Source organism: Galeopterus variegatus, unplaced genomic scaffold (genome assembly GCF_000696425.1).
Source record: "Galeopterus variegatus unplaced genomic scaffold, G_variegatus-3.0.2 Scaffold4713, whole genome shotgun sequence".
Lineage (NCBI taxonomy): Eukaryota > Metazoa > Chordata > Mammalia > Dermoptera > Cynocephalidae > Galeopterus > Galeopterus variegatus.
Genome location: NW_007730824.1, coordinates 156,121 through 179,410, shown reverse-complemented (window position 1 = coordinate 179,410; position 23,290 = coordinate 156,121). Strand labels below are relative to the sequence as shown.

Here is a 23,290-nt window from a genome sequence, read left to right as displayed (position 1 = left end):
AAAATATTGCAGTGATACATCCATACAATGGAATACTATTTAGAAATAAAAAGCAATGAAGTTCTGCTACATGTTACAACGTGGATAAACCTCACAAACATTATGCTCAGTGAAAGAAGCCAAACACAAAAGAACACATATTGTACAATTCCATTTATATGAAATGTCTGGAAAAGGCAAATCTACAGAGACAGAAAGTAGATTAGTCCTGAACTAGAGCTGAGCATGGGAATGGGTCTGGAAACAGGTTTTTTAGGGGGGTGAAGAAAAAGTTTTAAAATTAGACTGTGGTGATGGTTGCTGAACTAGGTAAATATACAGAAATTGATAACTAGTGCACTTAAAACAGGTGAATTTTATGGCACATAAATTATATCTCAATAAAGCCGTTAATAAAGAAAACATTCTAGTGCAGGAGGGCAGGAAATGGGTGGACACGGATGAGCCAGACTAGCCAGGAGTTGACATTTGATTGAAGCAGGGTAGAAGACACATGAGAGGTCATGACACTATTCTTTCTTTGTGTATATGCTTGAAATTGTATTTAATAAATATTTATTGAACAAATTAATTAATATTTCATGGGATTTGTCCCAATTTCACAAGAACAGTTCTCTGTAGATTTCCCAGGAAAAGTAGAGAGCCACAAATCAGTCAGTGAATTACCTACCTAGATGCCTCAGTCCCTAGGGGCCCTCTCTTAGAGGGTCTATCACTTACCTGCGGTAAGGGACAGGCTCTCCCTGTCCCCAGATCACACTTTTCCTGAGGTGTTTGTGGACAGGAGGTGCATTGGAGATTTTGGGGCTTTGGGGTCCTGGGTCTCCAGTGGACAGCATGCTGGAGGCTTCACTTTCTCGAGACCCAACTGAGAGGGCCCTTGAGATCTCACTTACCTGTCACTCCCACGGCAGATACGGGGCCCATGCGCTGCCCCTCGTGGAGGCCGTACAGGTGCATCTTGTACTTGTGCTCAGGCTCCAGGTCCCCCACGGTGACCTCACTCTCCTCGCCTCCAACACGCACCACCTGGGGCTGCCCATCCCTGTCCTTGTACTGGATGGTGAAGGAGTCGAAGTGGCCCTGGGGGACAGTCCAGGAAAGGCTCAGAGAGTCTGGGGACGATCCTGTCACCGTCAGCTCTCCCAGAACTGGCTCCTCAGGGGGCTCCAGGGACTCTGTGCTGAGTTCTGTGGGGCTGGGGATCTCGTCCACCTCTGTGGGGGCGGGGGTCTCTTCTTCTGGAGCTGAGGAGGGGAAACAGAGAGGGTGAGGCAGGGTGCCTGGGGATGTCCTGGGATCTTGGAGAGAAGGATGGACCAGCCTTGACCACGACTGGGGGCCCTGAGGTCAGTTCACACAAGCCCATCTGGGGCTCGGTGGTCCTGCTAGTCTGACAGCTACCAAACATGCCCAGGCTCCGGGGTCAACTGTGGGCTCCCAGGGTAGCCACCACCACAACACAGCTCTCCATGGCCCCTGCCTACCCAGGAGGAGCCACGGTCAAGCACAGAGGACGGACAAAGGGAGCCACAGCCTCAGCCCCAGCAGGTCTGTGGTACTGACTAAGACCCTGAACCATGCCCCGTTTAGTTGTCCCCAAAGAGCATGAGGGTGACCCTTCCACTACGTCCCACCCTGGGGCTCCCCTATCCACTCACCCGTCACCCCTGTGACAGAGACGGGGCCCACACGCTGGCCACCGTGGAAGCCATACAGGTTCATCTTGTACTTGTGGTCTGGCTCCAGGCCTGAGACAGTGACCCCATCCTCATGCCCTGGCACCCACATTGCCTTGGGCTGCCCGTCCCCATTCCTGTACTGGACCAGGAAGTGATCAAACTGGCCCTCGGGGACTGTCCAGGAGAGGCTCAGGGAGTCAGGGGTGGCGTCTGTCACAGTCAGTTCCCCCAGGTGCGGCTTGAGGGGAGGCTCTGGGGTCATGGTGGGAGGTTCTGAGGGCTGATCATCCTCTTCCCGTGGGACTGAACAAAAACATGAAGAGTAAGAAGGACACTAGAGAGGGGCAGGGTTCCACGGGGACTTGCCTCTCCTCCGAATTCTCCCAGCCATCTGGAAGGATGCAGAGTGGGCAGAGTTCTCCCTCACCTGTCAGGGCCTCGATATGGGCAGAACCCACACGCTTCCCATCATGGAAACCATACAGGGTCACCAGGTATCTGTGGTCGGATTCCAGGCCGGAGAGGGTGATGTCATTCTGGTCACTCCCTATACTGACCACTTGGAGTTGCCCATCTCTATCTGTGGACTGGACCTCGAAGGAGTCAAATTCTCCCTCAATCACTGTCCAGGAGAGATGCAGGGTGTGTGGTGTGGCTTCCTCCACCGTCAGCTCCCCAAGGCGGGGCTCAGGTGCAGGAGGGGCTGGTGCAGAGGTTTCCGCTTCTTCCCTAGGGGCTGGTTCGGAGAGACAGTTAGAGATGGATGACTGGTCTGTCGCTGCACCAAGGCTCTCAGGAGGAGGGAGCAGGGAAGAGGAAGGAGGAAAGGAGGGAAGGAGGGAAGGAAGTAAAGGCAAAAGGTTAGCAATAAAAGGAACAGCTTTTGACATACACAGATGAATTTCAAAAGCAGTATGCTAAGTGCAAGAAGCTTTTAAATACAAGAGACTACGGGCCGGCCTGTGGCTCACTCGGGAGAATGCGGTGCTGATACACCAAGGCCACGGGTTCGGATCCCATATAGGGATGGCTGGTTTGCTCACTGGGTGAGCGTGGTGCTGACAACACTAAGTCAAGGGTTAAGATCCCTTTACCGGTCATCTTTAAAAAATAAATAAATAAATAATAAATAAATAAATAAATACAAGAGATTACATATTGTATGTTTCTGTTAAATGAAATGATTAAAAAAGCAAACGATATAACAATAGAAAGCAGATCAGTGGTTGCCGGGAGGGTGGGGTTGGGGGAGCTGACTGCAAGGGGACACAAGGAAACTTTTTGGGTTGATGGAAATGTTCTATATCTCAATTGTGGTCAAGGTTTTATGACATGCATTTGCCAAAACTCATTGAATTGTTCCCTTAAAAGGGGTGAATTTTACTATATGCAAATTATGCTTTTATACAGCTGATCCCTTCTCCCAAAAGAGGGGAAGTGGGAAGCTCAGAGGTCTTATGGCTCAGTCAGATCAGGAGAGCCAGGTGGGAAGAAGGCACAGGTTTTTCCGCTGCTGCTGCACTCACCAGTCACGGCGATGGCCGAGATGGGACCCACACGCTTGCCGTCATGCTGCCCGTAGAGCAGTAGCTTGTACCTGCGGGCGGGGTCCAGGCCCAAGATGCTGACCTCCCGGAGGCTGCCCTCCACGGGCACCACCTGGGGCTGCCCATCCCTGTCCTTGTACTGGACCACAAAGGAGTCAAATTGGCCTTCAGAGACCATCCATGAGATGCCTATGGAATCCGGCGTCACACTGGTCACCTGCAGCTCCTCTCCCAGACGGGGTTTTGGGGGATGCTTTGTTCCAGGATCATCCACAGCACTCTGGGACTCTGAGATGGAGACATGAAGTGGAAATGGCTAAGCTGTTTCTGGAAGCCTGGGTGACCTCAAAGGACAAGATGGAGAGATCTGGAGACAGGGCTGTGCATGGTTGAGTCCCACAGGACTGGTGCTATGGGCTTGTGCAAGGACATGGGGGAGCTGGATCTGAGCCAAAGTGGCCGGGGCCAAGCAGTGGTAATGGCAGACACCACAAGTGGCCACCTGCTGTCCTGGGCCCCCGGGGGCAGAGCAGGGCCCTGCAGAGGATGTCCCTCACCCGTAGTGCCGTCAGCAGTGAGGGGGCCGTGGCGCTTCTTGCCCAGGAGGCCATAAAGGAGGAATCTGTACTTTCGGCCCACGTCCAGAGGGGCAATGGTGACTGAGCGCTCATGGCCCTCCACAGGCACCACCCGGGGCCCGTCTTTGTCCTTGAACTGGACCACAAAAGAGTCGAACTGGCCCTCGGGGACTGTCCAGGAGAGGCGCAGTGAGTCTGGGGTGGGGTCTGCCACCCACAGCTCCCCGAGGCGGGGTGGGGCCCCTGGGCTGGTGTCACTTCGGGCAGCTGAAAGAGAGGAAAGGTTCTTGTGTTTACTTTTTCCAAAATGACTCCTTAACTGCCTCCTTCTGGGGTTGGAAAAGACCCAGAACTGCGCAAATGGTCGGTGCTTCCCTGAAATATTTCCACCACCCTCCCATCCTTACCACCATCTCCAACTGGCCCATGCCTCCCTCCACTTGACAAGTGTGGGGAGGGGTCTTCTGTCCTGAGTCATCTCTGGGAAAATAAGAGTCCCTAGCTTCCCTCCTTGTCTTATTCCTCCAGCTCCCCAGACTCTTCCCACCTCTTAGAGACTATCCCTAGCAGGGTACGGCTCATCCCAGACTTCTACCCAGGAGCTCACACTTTGTGATTTGGCTGGCCCCTGGGGAAATGGGGTGCGGGATACAGGACCCCTGACGGGGGCAGACAGCAGGTGGGGAGGCAGGATCTTATGACTGGGGTGGTTCTTGCGCCACTCGTTCTACACCAGCCAGACTCAGAGGTAAGACTCCCCCAGGGCCTGGTGGAGGAGCGGGGGCTGCCTGCGAGTGTGTGTTGGGGGGGAGTTGAAGGAAGGAGTACAGACGGGGAAAGGGCCTGGTGTCTGCTGAGGAGCCATCCCAGGGCCTGGGAAGGAGCCGGCCTGCTGCCTTCTTGGACAGCGAGGGCGCTGACGCATGCTTATTGCGAGAGTTTTCTGGCAACGGCGAGCCTCCAGGGGCAGGAGAGGGCCTGGACTGAACCCCAGGAAAGGGGCACAGCTGGGCTGGGCTCCTCTGATTCCCAGTTTCTGAGGCTCCAGGAGGAGGGCAGAGGAGGAAGGGGAGCCTCTGTGGGAGGCAGATATGGGACCAGATGGGCCTGAGCCAAGAGGGTGAGAAGCTAGGTGAGAGTCAGAGGGGAGACAGTGAAATTCAGAAGGCGACAGCCTTGCATGGCCCAGGGAGGAGGAAGGGCTTCTGGCTATCCTCGACCCCTTGCCCAGCACCCTAGTCTCCCACCTTCCATCCTCCAGGAAGGGGCCTGCAGGGTCTTCACCATCCAGCAGAAGTAGAAATTATGAGAGGAGAGGAAAAGTCAGCAGGGGAGGAGAGACTCAGGAACTAGCCCCATTCTCCCGATCTTTGTCTGCTTTGGACTGGGCAGGTAGCATGGCTTTTCAAATGACAGGAAAGACCTGGCAGAAGGGAGTGCGAAGAAGGAAGGAAGAAAGGAAGGCTGGTGCTTGGGGCCTCTCACCTGTCCTTGCCTCCACAGAGACTGGGCTGAGTCGTTTCCCATCCCAGATCCCGAACAGCAGGAACTTGTACTTGCGGGAGGGCTCCAGGCCGGGGACTGTGACCTCACGCTGGTCTGCAGACGCCAGCATTACCTGGGGCTGTCCGTCCCTGTCCTTGTACTGGACCACAAAGGAGTCGAATTTGCCCTCAGGGACTGTCCACAAGAGGCCCACGGAGTCGGGAGTCACATCCGTCACTGTCAGCTCCCCCAGGCGTGGCTCCAGAGGGGGTTTGGAGGTGGCTGGGGCTGGTGGGAGGGGAGCTGGGATCCGGGAAGACAAAGAACACAGGAGATCTCTGAGGGGAGAACTATTGTGCTCCGAGGCCTCAGGGGACTGTGAGCTGAGTTGGGGAACAGTTACATCTTTATTTTCACTGACTTCTAACTGAAATGAAGTATTTCCTTCAATGATCAACACAGGAAACTAACCACAATAGTAGTATTGTTACTTTGTCACCAGTAGAAATCACAGATGTTCACATCACCTTAGAGTTATTACAGAAACTTCAAAATACCGTTGATACTCATCACTACTTCCAAATGTGGCAGTTTATCAAACATGCCACCAAGTCTTGTTATTTAATGAATAAGCCCAGGTATTACTAAGTCACAAATTTGAGTTTTTATTTTTTTAAAGATGACTGGTAAGGGGATCTTAACCCTTGACTTGGTGTTGTCAGCACCACACTCTCCCAAGTGAGCTAACCGGGCATCCCTATATGGGATCCGAACCCGTGGCCTTGGTGTTATCAGCACCGCACTCTCTCAAGTGAGCCACAGGCTGGCCCTATAAATTTGAGTTTTAAAGAACTCTTTTGATAATTATATATCAAGATAATTGGTTTCTTTTGTAATCATATATACATTTTATTTTATAGATTTGAAAAGATTGGTCTGAGAGGGACCAGGGGTTCCACCAGATGCCACAGCACAAAAATTGTGAGGGCTGGCCCGTGGCTCACTTGGGAGAGCATGGTGCTAACAACACCAAGTCAAGGGTTAAGATTCCCTTAACTGGTCATCTTTAAAAAAAAAAAAAAAAATTGTGGAGAACCCATGCCCAGGAAGCCATGAGGGGCGGGAAGGAGCCAGGAGCCAAGAGAGATGGCAGCTTCCCAGAGGGACAAAGACTGGCACGGCCGGAGGGAATGCAGCTCAGGCCAGGAGGCCAGGACCTCCGAGAAGAGATTCCAAGAGGTGTGTCGTCTAACCCCAGTGAAAAAGGGCAGAAGAGGGAGGTGGCAGCCCTGTCCAAGTCACAGCAAGGTTGTAAAGAGAATGGAAGGAAACAGCTATGGACAATCGGAGAGGGAGAGAGAGTCTACATCTGGATTTAGGGCAAATGGAAGGAACATATTCCCGCAGGGTGAGGAGGTAGAGTGGAGATGGGGAAGGGACTGCGGGGTGGGGAAGGCTCCAGCCCTGAGGAGGAGCCATGCGGTCAGGAAACAGACTAAGATGACTGTGAGCCAGGGAAGGACCTGTAGGGTCACTGAGGCAGAGCCCGAGGGGGTCTAGCCCCTCAGGGAGGGAAGAGTGGTGCCCAGGCAGGGCTGGGAAAAGGGTCTCAGGCTGGGGAAGCTCTGGGTAACCAGGGATGGGGAGTGCTTCAACCCCTCACTCACCCGTCATGGCTATCACAGAGAGGGGGCCAACACGTTGCTGACCATGTAGCCCATAGAAGTTCATCTTGTATTTTCTTGCAGGCTCCAGGTTGGGGACTGTGACTTCAAGCTGGTCTGCAGACACAGGCACCACCTGGGGCTGTCCATCTCTATCCTTGTAGTGAACCACGAAGGAGTCAAACTGGCCCTCAGGGACAGTCCACGAGAGGCCCACAGAGTTGGGAGTCACATCTGTCACTGTTAGCTCCCCCAGGCGTGGCTCCAGGGGGGTGTTGGTGGCTGCAGGGCTCTCTTCTTCTGGTTGTGGGGCTGGCACAGAGATGGCAGTGGCTGTTAGGAGAGGACCCTTTTTTCCCTTGGTAGTAATTATGTCTGTTGTTTTTGTGGTACCCATGAGGTAAAGTCCACGGATCGGCAACATCTGTCTGGCCAACAATCCTTCACTAAGTCCCTGCCAAGTGTCTGGGGGTGTGCTTGCTGGGAGGCGGGAGGGGGAGAGGTGTCAACTGTTACTGAGACCCTGGGAAAGTGGCTGAAATTCCATCTGTATGTCAATGAGTCCAGATTTATACCCCCTGCCCAGACAGCTCCCCTGACCCCCGGCTTGCTTAACATCTTCCTTGGGTACCTAATTGGAATCTCAAACTCAACAAGTCCAAAACCGAGCCCCCGGGCTTCTCCTGATGCCTGTTCCCTCCACAGCCTCCCACCTCAGTAAATAACAACTTTGTTTCTCCAGCTGCTCAGGTCATAATCCTTCGAGTCATGCCTGAGTCCTCTCTGACACCCACATCTGCCCTGTGGGTAAGACCTATTGTCACTGCCTTCAAAATCTGCCCCCTCCTCACCACTGCTACTACTGCCACCTCCAAGCACCTCGGGTTCTTCCTGGACTATCACAACAGTCTCCCAGACCGCCTCCTTCCTTCTGCCCTCACCCCCTTCAGTCTGCTGTGTCTGTGGCCAGAGGGATCCTGTTAACACATTAGTCAGAGCCTGTTCCCGCAGTGGCTTCCATCTCACTCACAGTAAAAGCCAAGTCCTTTCTGTGGCCTCTGAGGTCCCACATGTTAACCTCTGACATCACCCTGCTGCACGCCTCACTGCCCGCCCCTCCCGCTCTTATCTGTCCTTTCCTCTGCCTGTCCTCTCGCCAGCATCAGGCCTTTCCTCAAATGTCCCCTCTCGGCAGGGCCCTCACCTACTGGGCTTCACTTTTCTCCACAGCTCTTGACACTGTCCCATACGGCACCATGATGTGCTTGTGCAAATCGCTACCTGTCACCCTCCACTAGAATGTGAGGTCCACAGGCGGGGGCTCTGCCTTGTGCACTGCTGTGTCTGGCGCCCGGCACACAGTGGGCGCTCAACAGATGTGTGTTAAATAAACGAGCGGTCTGCGGGTCTGGACTGGGGAAGCTGAGCTTAGGATCTGCCCATCGCCTCTGTCCCAGAATGAGCTGGCTCTGGGAGGGAGGCAGTCCTCATTAGTGACCGAACTGGAAAGTGGTCCCAAGAGACAAAATGGCAATGGGGGTGACTGGGGGGGGGGGGCTCCCGAGATCTTGTTTCTCTAGCTTCCATGGAAGGGCAAGACTAGGCTCCAGACAGGTGAAACCTGCTTAAAACAGGCTGGTAACCAGGTGTCAGGCAGACAGAAAAGAGTCTGGGTGGGAAGGACAGGATGGAGGCAGCTGAGGGGGATGGGTGGGACCAGAGTGACCACCATGTACTATGTACAGGGACCAGGCCAGGCATGTTCTTTCCTTTTGTGTGCCTTCTAACCATGGTAGTTCCTGTAGCGTCCACTTCCTGCTGGTTTTGCCATCTCTGTACTTCCTTCCATGAGGGAGAGAAACTGTCCCTCACCATCAAACCTGACTGCTAGTGGTTTGGCTTAACTGGAAAGGGCGAGATTATAATTGTTGGTGAGTATGACAGTCCCCACTGCATCTGGGAAGTGTTTCTAAGTAGCCCCACGTATTTCTCCTCCCAGCCCCACCAAGAGCCTCAGCCTGCTCTGCTGATGAACACCCACGTCCACTTCTTTCTTAATGGGCCACTTCCATTTTATCCAAGACATGCAAAATACATGTTTAAAAATATACAGCACTAGAATTCGATATACAGTGATCTCTCCACAGGATGGTCTCAGCAAAAGTCAAAATGAGCTGAGAACATGCTAGACATGTTATATCACCACCTCTAACCCACTGTGGCAAAGTCGGTGGCGTTTGCTCCATCTTGAAAATGAGGAAGCTGAGCTTCCAGGAGAGGTGGTAAGTTTTTCAAGATCACACAGTTGGGGAAACCAGGAATGGAACTCAGTTTGTCAAATTCCAAAAGTCTATTTCCCTCTATAGCATTGCCTGTTAGAACCCATCCTTACCCTGAGGACCAGGCACAGGGCCTCACAGAGCCTGGTGTGGCTGCCTGGGACAGAGGCACAGAACGAGAGTCACCCAGGAGAAACCTTGGCAGCATGTTCTGGGCCTGGCATGAGCCTCCACTCTACCTCAGGCCCTGAGGCCAGTAACTCAGGGTGGCTTCCCCTTTCCCTCTTCTCAGTGCTGACTGAGCAAAGAAAAGAAATTAGGAGTGGAAGTTTGTGGAAACTAAGCCAACCATGTCACTATGAGGTTGAGCTTTGTGGAAGTAGAGAAACCATGTTCTAGAAACCTGTTTCTCTACCTTTACGTTTCTAGTCTTTCCCCTTATAGTAAAAGTTGTTTTTGAAAAAGGTGCGTCTTTGTTTCAGTGAGTAAAGGGAAAATGAGACCCCCTCACTGTGACCAAGCTGGGCAGGTCAGCAGGAGAGTTCCAGAGGCACTGCTGCCCACCCAGCCTCTTGGGCTGAGGCTCTGGAGAGGAGGTGCCCAGGCTGGGTCCTTTGTGGTTGCAGAGGTGGCCCTGTAACCAGGTCCAAGACAAGGGGCAGAAGGAATGTTCTTCTCTGCTGTAAAGTCACTCACTGAACGAGGGTTAAAGAAAGTTTTGAGCTGCACTGATGAAAAGGCCAATGTCTCATATACATTCTGACCAACTAAGGAGCTGAACCAGCAAAAAGGGACAAAGCAGACCCCTGAGTAAGGGTGATTACAATAATCATAGCAGCAAATGCTGACAGCATGTTTACTTTGTGCCAGGCCCATCCTCAGTGCTTTACAACTGTTAAGTCATTTAATCCTCGCACTAGTTCTGTGAGGTAGGTGTTACCTCCATTTCACAGACAAGGAAACAGAGGCACAGAAGGTTTAAAACTTGCTCAGGTCCTGAAAGCTCAGTGACCTCTATTTCTAGGTCTTCCCCAAACAGGTGGGGCCTTGTGGTTCCACTGGGGCAAGGGAGAGCAACTGGCTACAAGGAAGCTGGGGGCCAGCAGTAGGAGAGAACCAAAGCAGGCCCCTGCCCCCTCACTCACCTGTCACTCCCATGGTGGACACGGGACCCATGCGCTGCCCCTCATGGATGCCGTACAGGTGCATCTTGTACTTGCGCCCAGGCTCCAGGCCCCCCACGGTGACCTCACTCTCCTTGCCCTCGACACGTACTGCCTGGGGCCGCCCATCTCTGTCTTTGTACTGGATGGTGAAGGAATCGAAGCGGCCCTGGGGGACAGTCCAGGAGAGGCTCAGCGAGTCTGGGGATGATCCTGTCACTGTCAGCTCTCCCAGAAGTGGCTCCTCGGGGGGCTCTGGGGTCTCCATGCTGGACTCTGTGGGGCTAGGGGTCTCATCCACAACATCCTGGGGGGCTAAGAGAAGAGATGGGGGATACAGGCTGTAAGGGTGACTTGCTTTGCTGCTGTCGTCGATAAAGACAATCAAGTCCACCAGCAACATACTCCTCAAGTTTACTAGGAGCTCAGTAGGCTAAGGGACTTACGTAGCCTTTGTATTAGCCACTTAGTCACTCACAGAAGGAGAGAGGGCTAAGAGCCCCCAATATTTGTCCTGTACTGCTGGTGGGACTGCACTAGTGGGTTCTGTGGGCCTGGGGGTCTCCCCTCATGTCTGAGAAAGGAGCCAAGATGGGAAGAGAGGAAACTTCTGAGGATCCTTCCATACTGCATTCACTAACTGTGCTGACCTCAGGAAAGCGAGGCGGGCAGTGAAGCCTCTTCCCACCTATGCCCCTTCCCAGGGCGCTCTGGCTGCCCCATCCCCTCACCTGGACAGGATCATGGAATGTGCTCCGGCCACGCCCTCCCTGGACAGCCCTGCCCCTGTCTGCCCTTTAACCCTAAGGTATGAATTGCTAAGGCAGGGTTCTAGACAAGAGTGGGTGAAAGATTCAGGGGTGGGTGGAGGTTGGGAAGGCCCCTGCTCTTTCCTGGCTGGCTCTGGAATCACACCCCGAAGGCCACCAATTTATTGTCCCTGCAGTTAGGTCTTTGCGGAGGGTCCATGGTATAGGGAGACTGTGGCACAAGGAAAGCCAGCCCTTCTGTGACCCACTCCCTGGTCCATGGGGGACTACTTACGGGACAGGAGATTGAGGAGGGAACAGGCAAGAATGATAACCCCGGCAAGGCTGGGAAAGGGAGGGAGGTGAGGAGCAGAAATGTTTACTAGGAAGTGAGAGAATCAGGGAGAAACAGAAGCTCACTCTTAAGTAGCAGTTTTGATGTGCCAGGCACTATTCTCGGTGCTATTTGTATATGAACTCATTTAATTCTGACAACTCTGTGTAGTGGCTACCATTATTATCCCCATTTGACAGAAGGGAAAGGTGAGACACAGAGAAGTTAAGTGGCTCGCACAAGGTCCCTTAGGCAATAAGTTGTGAAGCTGGCAGTAACAGCCAGGGAGTTGGCTCCCGAGCCCATGCTCCTGACCACTACGCCACAATACCTCTTGGCAAAGGCTTCATGGGCCATGGGAATGGCAACAGACTGAGAGAGCCTGGGGACATGGAGGAACAGGCTGGGATGCAGGGCTGCAAGTGAGCCCTTTGCCCCGTTCCAAGCTGGCTGGGAGTCAGGGGCTGGGAGGAGTCCTGTTCATGCCTCAAAGAGGCTGGGAAAATGCAGTGCTCTTGTCCTTCAGATCTGCCACCTCTGAACAGGGCAGCAATGGTGTGAGGGTCGGGGGAGTGGTGACAGAATCTCAGAAACGGCCACAACATGAACCAGGCCATGAAGGAGGCTGTGGATAAGCTGGAAGGATCCCGGGCCAGGTCCTGCTCACAGGACTGGGACTACCAGGGGATGGAGGCCTGTGCGGCCCTGACTCACCCGTCTTGGCCACCACAGACACAGGCCCCACACGCTGCCTGCCACGAAGCCCGTAGAGGTTCATCTTATATTTCCGGTCGGACTCCAAGCCAGGGACAGTGACCTCGTTCTCATCCCCACTAATGCGTACTGCCTGGGGCTGCCCCTCTGCATCCTTGTACTGGACCACGAAGGAGTCAAAGGGGCCCTGGGCCACAGTCCATGACAGGCGTAGGGAGTCTGGGGTCACGCCGGTCACCGTCAGTTCCCCCAGGAGAGGCTGTTCGGGTGAGTCGGGTTGGGGGGGCTCCTCTTTCCTCTCTGGGGCTGTAAACAAGAGGATCCATCCAGGTGGTGAACTGGCAGCCTGGGATTGGGGATTGGGGTTTGGACGGGATGTCACACCTGGTGGGCGGGATGGGTCACTGCTCTATTAGTGTGAGTGCTAAACTCCTGGGAAGTCTGGCACAGTCAGGGTATGACACACCTTCTGGGCCTTGGGGAGCTGCTGAACAGGATGGAAGGGGCCCAGCAGTGTGGGGGAGGCTGGCTGCCCTTCAGCCCCGGAGCAGGGCCAGTATGCCAGAGTCATCCATCTTGCTGGGAGGCCCTAGCTTGTTCCTGGCTGAGGGCTTATGTGCAGAAGATTGAGAGTGGTCACATGGGGGCTTAGGTGGCTGCCACTTACCAGTGGTGCCATCGGCCATGAGGGGACCATATCGCTTCTTGTTGGCAATCCCAAATAGAGTGAATCTATACTTGTGGTCAGAGTCCAGGGGGGAGATGATGATTGAGCGCTCAGGCCCTTCCACAGGTACCACCTGGGGACGTCCATCCCTGTCCCTGAATTGGACCATGAAGGAGTCAAACTGGCCCTCAGGGACAGTCCAGGAGAGGTGCAGCGAGTCTGAGGTAGGGTCTGTCACCCAGAGCTTTCCCAGGCGGGGTGGGGTCCCTGGGCTGGGATCACTCTGAAGCACTAGGAAGAAGGGGTAGAGAGAAGGGAGGGACACACATCACAGGAGAAGAGGAACCCATCTCCCACACAGGGGTGCTGCGTGCCGTTGTGCAGACCATTCACTGTACAAAGGTGCATTGCCAAGGGAGCACAGAGGTACTGAAATCCAGCCAGCACTCTGCTTGCCAAGCTGTGCCCTGGTAAGGAGCTATGTCCACCTAGAGGAAGGGCTGCTTTCTTCCAAATGGCACAAAAGCACTGTATGGACTAGTGTGGCCCTGACTCAATCCACAACTGGGGGAGGTAGGGGGGGAGTCAGAAAGAGCAGAGCCCTGGGCCGGCCCCGTGGCTCACTCGGGAGAGTGCGGTGCTGACAACACCAAGGCCGCGGGTTCGGATCCTATATAGGGATGGCCGGTTTGCTCACTGGGTGAGTGTGGTGCTGACAACACCAAGTCAAGGGTTAAGATCCCCTTACCGGTCATCTTTTAAAAAGAAAAAAGAAAAAAGAAAGAGCAGAGCCCAGCCAGGCCTTTCCATATCTCCACAGCCAGGGAAATCTTCCCAGTACAAACTCCACTGCTTCCAGGCCTAACTACTAAGCTGGTTTCTCGTCCAAGAGAGGAGAGCAGGATCCTTGGGGTGTTTTAATGTGAGAGGGCCTCCCATACCTATAGGACTGGGACTCATCGATGACCCCGCCCTGCATCGCCCACCCTTCACTCCCTACCTGCTGTGCTACCAGCATTAAACATGCTCCTGCTGCCCCCACCCATTCTGCGTGCCTCTCCCTTTCGCCTCCATCTTCCCTCTTTGCTCCCTACTCATTCGCAGCCCAGACTCCAGAAAGTGTTGACACTGGTGGTAGCCATGTCCTCACCTCCACTGCCCTCCCATCCCGGCTCCACCCTGGCACCAGGCAGCTCTCATTGGGGTCAGTGGTGACCTTGCCATTGCTAGGTCCTGTGGACATTCTGTTGCCCTTGAGTCAGACTTATCTGACTGTGCCCTCCTTCCTGGCGTCCAGGACGCCTCTCTCCCTGGTTCTGCTCCTCCCAGCAAGTCACCCCTCAGAATACCCTGTGGACTCCTCTCCCTGTGCTCCTGCTGAGTGTTGGCCATCCCCTGGGTTCCAGGGTTCCAATGGTCCTGTCTCTTCCCACTCCCGTCCCCTCACCCTGGCTCCTATCCTTTGGCACTGACAATACCCACACTCCCTCTTCAGGCCTTTTCTCTGCTTTCCGGACCCACGATGGTGGCAGTATAACCCTGAGGCCCCGTCACGTTCTGCTTGGGTGACCTCTCCCTCTCTGTGCCTCAATTCTCATGCCTTGCAGGGCTGCTGTGGGGAGTGAGTGTGATGATACACTCAGAACATCCTGAACGCATTTGATGCTTAATAAATGCTCAAAAGATGTTTATCTAAGTGTCCCACACCATGCTGTCCCCACCTCTGCTGCTCCCTGCCTCAGGAATGCAACTGTCTGATCCAGAATCCTGGGGGCTGCCTGGGGCTCCTCATTCTCCTTCACCTCCCACATCCAGTGCTACAGTCACAACCCCAGCCAGGCCACCAACCCCCCACTCCAGCTCTTAACTTATTTCTCCAGCTACTCTCTGCAGCAGCCATAGTGCCATTTGTAAGATAAATATCTAATCATGTCACTCTCCCACTTAAGACTCTTAGAGGCCTCCTAGACCCCTCAGATGAGTCCCAGCCCTCAGCATGGCACATGAAGCCCTAAGGCCAAGCCCTTTAGCTCCCCCTGCTCTCCAGCCAGAGGAAACAGTGACATTGATTCTCCTACAGGCCATGGTCTCCCCTGCCTCGCTCACCACGTCTCCCTCTGCCTGCACTGCCCTTCTCAACCTCTCTGCCTGTCCCACCTCTACTTTTCCTTCAGGATTCATTTCAGGTACCACTGCCTCCGGGAAGTCTTCCGGAGCTCCCAAGGCAGGTCCCAAAGCACTGGGAAGACCTCCTTCAGGACAGTGCAGAGGGCAGGGGTTGGGTGTGACTGTTCTCACTCACAGATCTTGGCTTCAGCCATCAGGGGGCCATGCCTCTTCTTGCCCACGAGCCCATACAGGACAAATTTGTACTTGCGGCCAGGGTCCAGGGAGGTGATGCGGGCTGAGCGCTGAGGCCCCTCCACAGGCACTACCTGGGGCCCATCCCTGTCCTTGTACTGGACCATGAAGGAGTCAAACTCGCCCTCAGGAACTGTCCAGCGCAGAAGCAGGGAGTCAGAGGTCAAGTCGGTCACTGTCAGCTCGCCCAGTCGTGGTGGGCCCGAGGACTTCCCAGGCTTCTCCCCATCCCTGTCTGGAGTTTGGGGGGAAAAATCAAAGCACAGTGGCTCAAACATTCCCTGTCCCCCATCCTCTTCCCACCTCACTCCATCCTGAACAGCTCCCTCCCTGGAAGTCTCCATTTCCCCACCCCTCAGCCCTCTGTGATCAGCCCTCCAAGTCCTTCCCTAGTGATAGCTTCCCCACCTCTCACAAGGTCTTAGTCTCTCTGCACACCGGGGTCTTGAGGAAAGTTTCAAGTCCCCCATGGTTCTGCCTGAGAGTTTCAAGCCTCCCTGCAGTGGCTTCAGAGCAATCTTAAGCCTCCTTGGCCCACCTGAACCACTCTCTCCCTTGCCACTCTCGCTCTCAGTGGTGAGCTTGACCTGGACTTGGGGATAGAGTTGGCCACCCTGGTCCTATAGAGAGGGCCCAAGAGGGTATGTAAGAGCCAGCCACCCCAAGGCCCTGTCCTTCACTGGTCCTGCAAACCTCAGCCACCTTAGAAGTCCTGATGGTTGTGGAGCCCCCTACCCCAGGGAGCATCCACCCTCAGTAGAAACCAACTGATGGGACTATGGTGCTATCCACTGCAAGCCAGGCTCCCAGGGAGGTGGTGTTGTGGGCTGTGGGGAAGGAATGGGGAGGAGGGGCTGAGAGTCAGTATCTTTAGGGCCAGAGGTCTTTCCATGTCCCCACCCCACCAAGAGATCTATGGAGTGGAGCAGGGCAGAAGAGGGACCAGGAAGTGGGGGCAGGACACAGGACAAAGAAAGTTGCCTTTCTCCTTGAATCCCTGTCCCACCCTCTGACTTTTCTCTTCCTGCCTTCTTTTCCTGGAGTACTCCCCTCCCCTACCTACCCTGTCATTGTTCTAAGACCCCCTCCCTCCATCTTCCCTTTGAACCCACAACTTCTTTTCTCTCCTTGTTTTTTCCTATCATCCAGCCCCAAATGTTGGCTCTGCCCTTCACTGGCCCTTCAATCCTCATCCCACCTCTGAAGTCCTGATAACACCACTCCTCCCCCAATCTCAGGACATTGGTCTGAGCAGAGTACAAGATGTACCCATAATGCCTTGGTAGATGATAGGGGCTGAGGGCTTGCCCCCGGGGGAGACCCCTCGAAGTGACAGCTCGTAGGGGGCTCCAGGAGGGGGTGGGGGCATCAGAGCCTGGCGGACATCCCCTGGCAGCAGTTCCTCATGAGCCCCCGGCCCCTCGGGCACCCGCAGATGTAGCTGGAAGTAGGCAAAGGTGTCGGGCTGGGCAGTCCAGGCCACGTGGAGGCGCCCTGTCTCGTCTCTGCCCAGCACCCTCAACTCTCCCAGCTCCTGGGGGCGCTGCTGAAGGAGAGGGGCCCGGGCCCCTTGGGTCGTCGAGGGGCCTGAGGGAGGAGGCTCATCGGTAGCCCCCAAAAGGCCCGAGGGTGAGGACCCTGGGAAGGGGCAGGGTGAGAAAAATAGGAGAGTCGAGTATGAGAGCCGGAAAGGAATCCTCAGTCCCCAGGTTCTGCCCTCTGGGTTCTGAGCCTAGAGACGCCCCCCCTTTTCTGCTCCTGCTTCCACCACCTGGGCCACCCCATCCTCCTAAAGTTCTGCCCAGTCCTCCAAACACTCCCATCTACCAGATTCCTGAGCAGACAGGCCTGTGCTTAGGGCAGGTAATAAATGAAATAAATAAAACCTACTATCCCTCCCCCCACTTCTATGACCTCCAGTCCCCAGAGACTTCCATGTCCCTCCCCACATGCAACCCCTTTCCCCCACTGGGTGGTGGTCATGGCTTCCATTAGTGCTGCAGTGAGAAGCCTGGAAGAAAGGAGGAGACTGTGGTGTTAGGGAGGGAGGGTGCAAGCGGAGAGTGAGCAGGGAGAAGAAAGAGAGGGCATGGGGGGTGGACATCCAGGTCAGGTGGCATCTGGGCCCTGTGGGGAAAGAAAAGGTCCACCACCCTCCCACAGCAGACACAGAGCACCCTCTCCCCAAGCCTGGACTTGGTTCCTGTGGGAGAGACAAGCATGAGTGAGCCAGGAGGCCTGAAGAGGCAGCTCAAGAAGCAGTGGGCTCACCCCACTCCCATACACATGCTGCCTGATGGCTTCAAAGCCACCCCCAAGCCGTTTCAGTGTGTTCCTTTAAGGTCAAGGCCAAATTGTGGAAAATAGTAACCACTGACCACAGTCTTCAGCCACCCTCACCACAGTGAGTCAGAACGGGAATCACTGGTTTTAACCCTCACCCCACTCAAACTGCTCCAGTGAATCTCTGCAACTCCCCAGCACCCCCAAATGCCCCTTTCTATTGCCTAGAATAGCAATCCTGGCAGAAGTGCCTTGTGAATCTGAATAAAAATCAGGAAACCCCAAAGACCAGGTTCCCTTGGCCTTGGGTATCCACAGGATGATGCCAATCCCCTGGGGTAGGGGTGGCTTCTAGAGACACAGAAGGACATGCTTTGTTGTGGGGGTCCCCTGGAGCCTAGGCCAGGTAGGGCCTGAAGGAAGAAGGGTGTGGTGGGGGTGGCAGCCTGAGCCGTGAGGCGGTGGGGGGACTCGTGGATGCAGTCTCCACCATCAGGATGCTGGACAGGGGATGGGTGGTCCCGCGGCCCCAGCCCACGCTACCTGTGGTGGTGATGAAGGCGTAGGACTTGGAGGTCTGTCCCGCCCGCACCCCGTGGACCTCCACGTGGTAGGTGGTGCTGGGCCTGAGGTCGGGTAGGCTGACGGTGCGCGTGGTGCCGGGCACGGTCAGCTCCCCGCCGGGGCCCTCTGCGGGCGGCTGGGGCCGCCAGCGCAGCACTATGCGCTCGAACTGGCCGCGGAGCCCGTCGAGAGATACCAGGAGCGAGCCGTCGGCGGAACTGCCCAGCACCTCGGGCTTCGGGTGGCGGGGCGTAGCCACCCGATCGACGCCTTCAGGCGAGAGGCCGTAGATGCCCTGGTTGGAGTCCGGCTTCCTGGTGCCCGGGTCAGGGTGGGCGGTGGGGCGGGGGCGACGGGACGGTGGTGCAGGGGACCCGGCGGGGGCAGCGGCAGCCAGACGCCGCTGCAAATATTCATGGATGTGGCGTGCCACCGATGTGTAGGTCTGGTTGGCCCGCAATGGGTAGCCGTGGGCCCGCAGGTGGCGCTCCAGGTCCTGCACCGAGCCGCGGAAGCGGCCCAGCTCAGCCGTCAGGTTGCCCCACGGCCGCCGGGGGGACTGGGGCAGGCTCGGCCGGGGCCGGGACTCCTCCTCCCCGTTCTCTGCGGGCCGCGAGGGCCTCGGGGGCCTCGGGGGCTGCGGGGCCGGGGCAGGCCGGGGCCGGGGCTTGGGGGACGGGTCTGGGGGTCGCGCCTCCGGGTAACTGTAGTGGCCTGGTGCTGCCAGGGGCGAAAAATGGGGAGGGGGAGAGCTGGTCAGTGGCAACCTCCCCACCCCCGCCCCTCGCACCCCCCCACGGCAGCCCCTCCCTCCATGCTTCCACCAGAGCCAGAGGCCTTCCCTGTTACCCCAGCCCCACCTGGAAAGAAAACCGAGAGAAATGAGTCAGTGCCCCGGGAGCCCGAAGGGGGCTCCCGGCTCCAAGGGAGCCCGAAGGAGGCTCCCCTTCCCCCTCCAAGCCCACCACTGTTGGTGCCCTAGAAAGAAGAGAGAAGCCAGCGGGTGGGGCCCTGGATCTGAAGGAGAGAAAGGGGAGTGGGGGAAGAAAATATGAGCTACAGCCAGGTGGGCGTCTCCCTGTCACAAGAAAGAAAAGAAAGATCCGGGCATCTGTTAAGAAATCTTGAGGGTTAGTGGAAAATTACTTCTGTGAGACCCAGCTTCCAGCCACCCCAATCCTAAAATCAACAGGACTGATCCCACCTGCCTAATTCCAGTCCCCACAAGACCCAACTGTCAGCGCAAGACCTGCCCCTGTACCTAAGTATGGATGAGAACCTCTCTCATCCTGGTGGATCAGACAGCATCTCCTATTCTCCACATCTCTTTGTGGGGCAGTTCCTCCCCTAGTCTACCCTGCAGCCATCCTATAGGACTCCAAGTACCTGAGGGCTCTGTCTCCCCAGTGCCCTCAGGCCTGAACAAGTCCCCCTGCAGGTGCTTTGAGACTGCCACAAACCCTGCCAAATGTATTCAGAGGAGCCTGTGAGTCCTAGACCTGGGCTCTTGAGGAGGGGGCTTCTAGTCTTGGAAACCAGGGCCCTTCTCTAACCCATGGCCTTCCATACCTGTGTTCGCCCTGACAGAAGTCGGATAGCTAATGGCCCGGCCCCGCTCTGCAGTGACAGTCACCACATATTCCACGCCTGGCATCAGGTCAGTCAGCAGCGTCCCATCTGCGTCAGGGAGCACTTCTAGCCGCACCCTCTGGTTCCCGGCACTGACGTAGGACACCACAAATCGGTCCACCTCGGCCTGGGGCCGCAGCCAGCTGAGCTCCAGTGTGGTTGGTGTCACAGCCACCACGCGGAGGTCCTGGGGACCATCGATCACTATCAGGGTTAGAGAGAGGAGAGCTCAGGTAAGAGTCTGGTTCTTCAGTCATCAGCTTTCTTTTCAAGAGCCTGGCCCCCATCCGGCCCCTCCCCTCTGCCCTCCTGGAGGGCAGATTCCCAGCTTCCCTCTCAAATCCAGATCTCCATCCAGGAGCCCACCCCTACAGCCCCAGCTCTTACTGGTGGTGATGGTCTTGGAGGCAGGAGGGCCCCAGCTGGTCCCTCGAAGGGCACGGACCGTGACCTGGTACTCCTGACCGGGAGCCAATCCTCTCTGGTCATAGGCTGAAGCAGAGCTGGGCACCCGGGCCGTGAATGGGGGACTCACCCCCTCTGTCTGCGAGAGAGAGTGCACCGGGTGGATCAGGGGCTGACACAATCTCCCTTATCTTTTCTTTCTCCAATTCCAAATAGTGTCGACATGGAACTTGGCTCTATCTGGGAGCATGGGCAGTAACAGTAAATACTCCTAGAGCACTTATTCCATGCCAGTTCTCACAACCACCCTATGAGGCAGGTCCTATTAGTCCCATTTGACAGATGAGGAAACTGAGACACAAAAGGATAAGTATATTGCCAAGGTCACCAACACCAAGAAAGAGGCAGGAGTCTAAGCCTAGGCAGAATCCCCTCTCATGGGCTCTCCCTATTCATCTGCCAGTATTCCACCCAACACACATCAGGATTCTTCCTCTGGCTTTCCGCTGGCAACCCCATGCATTAGAAGGCTTTTCCTAAGTTCGATCATTTCAGAACAAATGAAGTAGATCACCGACGCCCTTTCAGGTCTCACTTCCTCCTTAAAGCATCTGTCTTAGCCTGAACCTCCCAACAGATGCCTGCTCCTGGCTGTGTGACCTGCATCATGACATTTCCCTTTAGAGGTTTCTTGTACGTTCAGCAGGCTTGTAGGCCCCTCAAGACAAGGTCCACCTGCTCAAAGTCCCACAGATACATTTCCTGATTGCTGATTTTGTACCTGGCATCATGCTGGGCACTGGAAACACACACACAAAAAATATATAGTCCCTGTCCTCAGGTAGCTCATACTCTAGTAGCTAAATGTATGGCCACATCTTAAGTTTTATTAGATTCCTACCCAAATCTCTATGCATAGCAAATCCCTGTGAGAAAACAAGTTTACATTTAAGGTATTGTGATTACATGTGGTGGCCCTGCAGGAAATCTGCTGGGCCCTTCTTCCAGGCAGGGTCTCCTGGAGTGCCAGCTGCTGGGGAAACAGGAGGAACTGGACATCTGTGAGCACTCTAACAGCTCTGCATTTTGCCAGGCTATCCAGCTAGGACAGCAGCTAAGGACACTCTGTTCTGCTTAGCTATGTTGGCTGTGATGGGGACACCTCCATTCAGCCAAGTAGGATTGGAAATTTCAAAAGGTACTCTCCTAAACCAAGAGAATTGTGGGGAAATCAACATACTAAATACCAAAGTATAAAACCAGATGAGAAGGCCACGTAGAAATTTCCTGGTTGAGGATAAAATAAAGCTTTGTCAAAGTTTTCTGTGTTGAAAAGGTTTCTGGGCCACACAGAACCCCTGTCCCCTTCCTACTTCCTCTGCCCTAGTCTAGGAAGCCTTAGGTGGTCTTCAAATCAAGACCCTCAAGGTCCTCATCCTTCCCACGATTTACTTGTTGACTAACTCTCTTTCTCATTCTCAAGTCCCCCAACACACATACACCCTTAGATACTCCCTGATAACGTCTGGTTCTTTCAACAAGGCAAACCCATCCCCAAAGTTCTCCTTCTCCCTTTAGACCAACCTAAATATATTCTTTAGACACCTCTTGGTTCCTCCTGAGATCCATTTGAGAAGAGTTCCCTGAAAGTCCCACTGTCAGCCTAACCCATGTCTCCCAGCACCATCTCTCTAGCCAGATGCTGGCAGCTGGCTCTGCCACTTGGTAAAGCTTGCTTGGCTGCTTCACTGATTGTTTTTGGTGACTTTTTGACTTATTTTCTTTTTTTTTTTCTTTCTTAATTTTATTTTATCAATATACAAGGAGGTTGATTTTGACTTATTTTCAATATCAACCTCCTGGCCCCAGATAGAGGACTCCACCTTGGCTGGTGAGGTAAGCTCCATCCTGGAGCTTACCTCACCCTCATCTCCCTTTTCAGATTAGACCCAAGCAAAAAAACTTTCCGAGGCTGCAAGGCCTTGTGTCCCAATGAACACTTAGCATAACTCCAGTTTCCAGGCTGCAGGATACACCCAGACAAGGAATACCTGCCTCAGTTTCCCCATGCTTTCTCTCACATTTATAGAGTGACTAGCATTTTACGAAACAGCAACATTCCTTAAGTTAGCGGTCCTCAGGCTAGAAGTGCATCAGGTCATCTGGAGGGTTTGTTACAACACAGGTTACTGGGCTTCACTCCCAGATCTTCTGGTTCAGTAGATCTGGGGGTGGAGTCTGACAATTTGCATTTCTAACAAGCTCCCAAGCTGATGCTGCAGGTCTAGGAAACACACTTTGAGAACCACTGAGTTGGTGTAACAATGCCACATATGCAGGGAGAGGAGGAACATCCTCTTATGCATTCTGAAAATAACTCCAATAACTAGGTGTATTGCTTGGCCAGGAATAACAGAGTTTGGACTTTCACAAAGAAGTGTTTCTAGAAAGAGGGAGGGCATGAGGTAGAGATAGGCTTCTAGGGGGGCTGGCCGGTTAGCTCATTTGATTAGAGTGTGGCCTTATAACACCAAGGTCACAGGTTCAGATCCTGGTACTGGCCAGCCACCATATTCTAGGAAGATGGCAGCGGCCAGAGAACAGCCAACTGCCAACAGAAATGGACAGAGAGCACTGGACAAGGCAAAAGGCACAATACCAGGGGTCAGCCACACAGAGCATAGAAAGCATGGTCTGAGGGCCAGTAGCACAGGCCGATGTTGAGTCCAAGAGGGGTGTCTGGGGACCAATTTTACAGGAGCGTCTTCCACACCCAGGCTCAGAGAGGACCCAGAATGTGACAGAGGACCTTACCCAGAGCAGAGTGGATGAACTGAGAGCATAATAAAACCTGGCACAGGTCAGCTCAGCACCACTCTGGCTCTGGGTGAGGGTAGCCTAGTGCTTCAGCTGGAAAGCTGCATCCCATGAGGACACCCAAGGATGGATTTGTATTTACTCAGAGCAGGAGACAAAGCTGCCCTGAAAGCTCCTCTTATCTCAAGCGTTTATTTTAATTCTTCTTTCCCTGAAGTTTTTTTTTTTTGTCTTTTATCTTTTTCCGTGTCCGGCAATGGATCGCAACCCTCAGTGTTGCCCCCGTACCGGACCGGGGACCGGCAACGGGATCGCAACCCTCGGTGCCGCTCCCGCACCAGACCGGGGACCGGCAACGGGACCGCAACC

At 54.7% G+C, this 23,290-nt stretch overlaps 1 protein-coding gene across 1 annotated transcript in view; it reads right to left on the bottom strand.

The window, feature by feature from the left end:
• Positions 1-896: 896 nt before the first annotated feature.
• The window catches only part of LOC103603642 (tenascin-X-like), a gene marked incomplete at its 3' end in the record, with an annotated part of 43,660 nt that continues 21,266 nt past the window's right edge, over positions 897-23,290 (bottom strand). The window contains exons 5-18 of the mRNA XM_008588206.1: positions 20,087-20,243; positions 19,640-19,903; positions 16,493-16,861; positions 15,165-15,458; positions 12,863-13,153; positions 12,196-12,501; positions 10,381-10,713; positions 6,960-7,268; positions 5,293-5,595; positions 3,787-4,074; positions 3,209-3,517; positions 2,110-2,418; positions 1,662-1,985; positions 897-1,247 (exon numbers count right to left, since the gene is read on the bottom strand). Of these exons, the coding sequence (XP_008586428.1) occupies positions 897-1,247; positions 1,662-1,985; positions 2,110-2,418; positions 3,209-3,517; positions 3,787-4,074; positions 5,293-5,595; positions 6,960-7,268; positions 10,381-10,713; positions 12,196-12,501; positions 12,863-13,153; positions 15,165-15,458; positions 16,493-16,861; positions 19,640-19,903; positions 20,087-20,243 (4,207 nt within the window). The remainder of the gene's footprint in view (positions 1,248-1,661; positions 1,986-2,109; positions 2,419-3,208; positions 3,518-3,786; positions 4,075-5,292; positions 5,596-6,959; positions 7,269-10,380; positions 10,714-12,195; positions 12,502-12,862; positions 13,154-15,164; positions 15,459-16,492; positions 16,862-19,639; positions 19,904-20,086; positions 20,244-23,290) is intronic.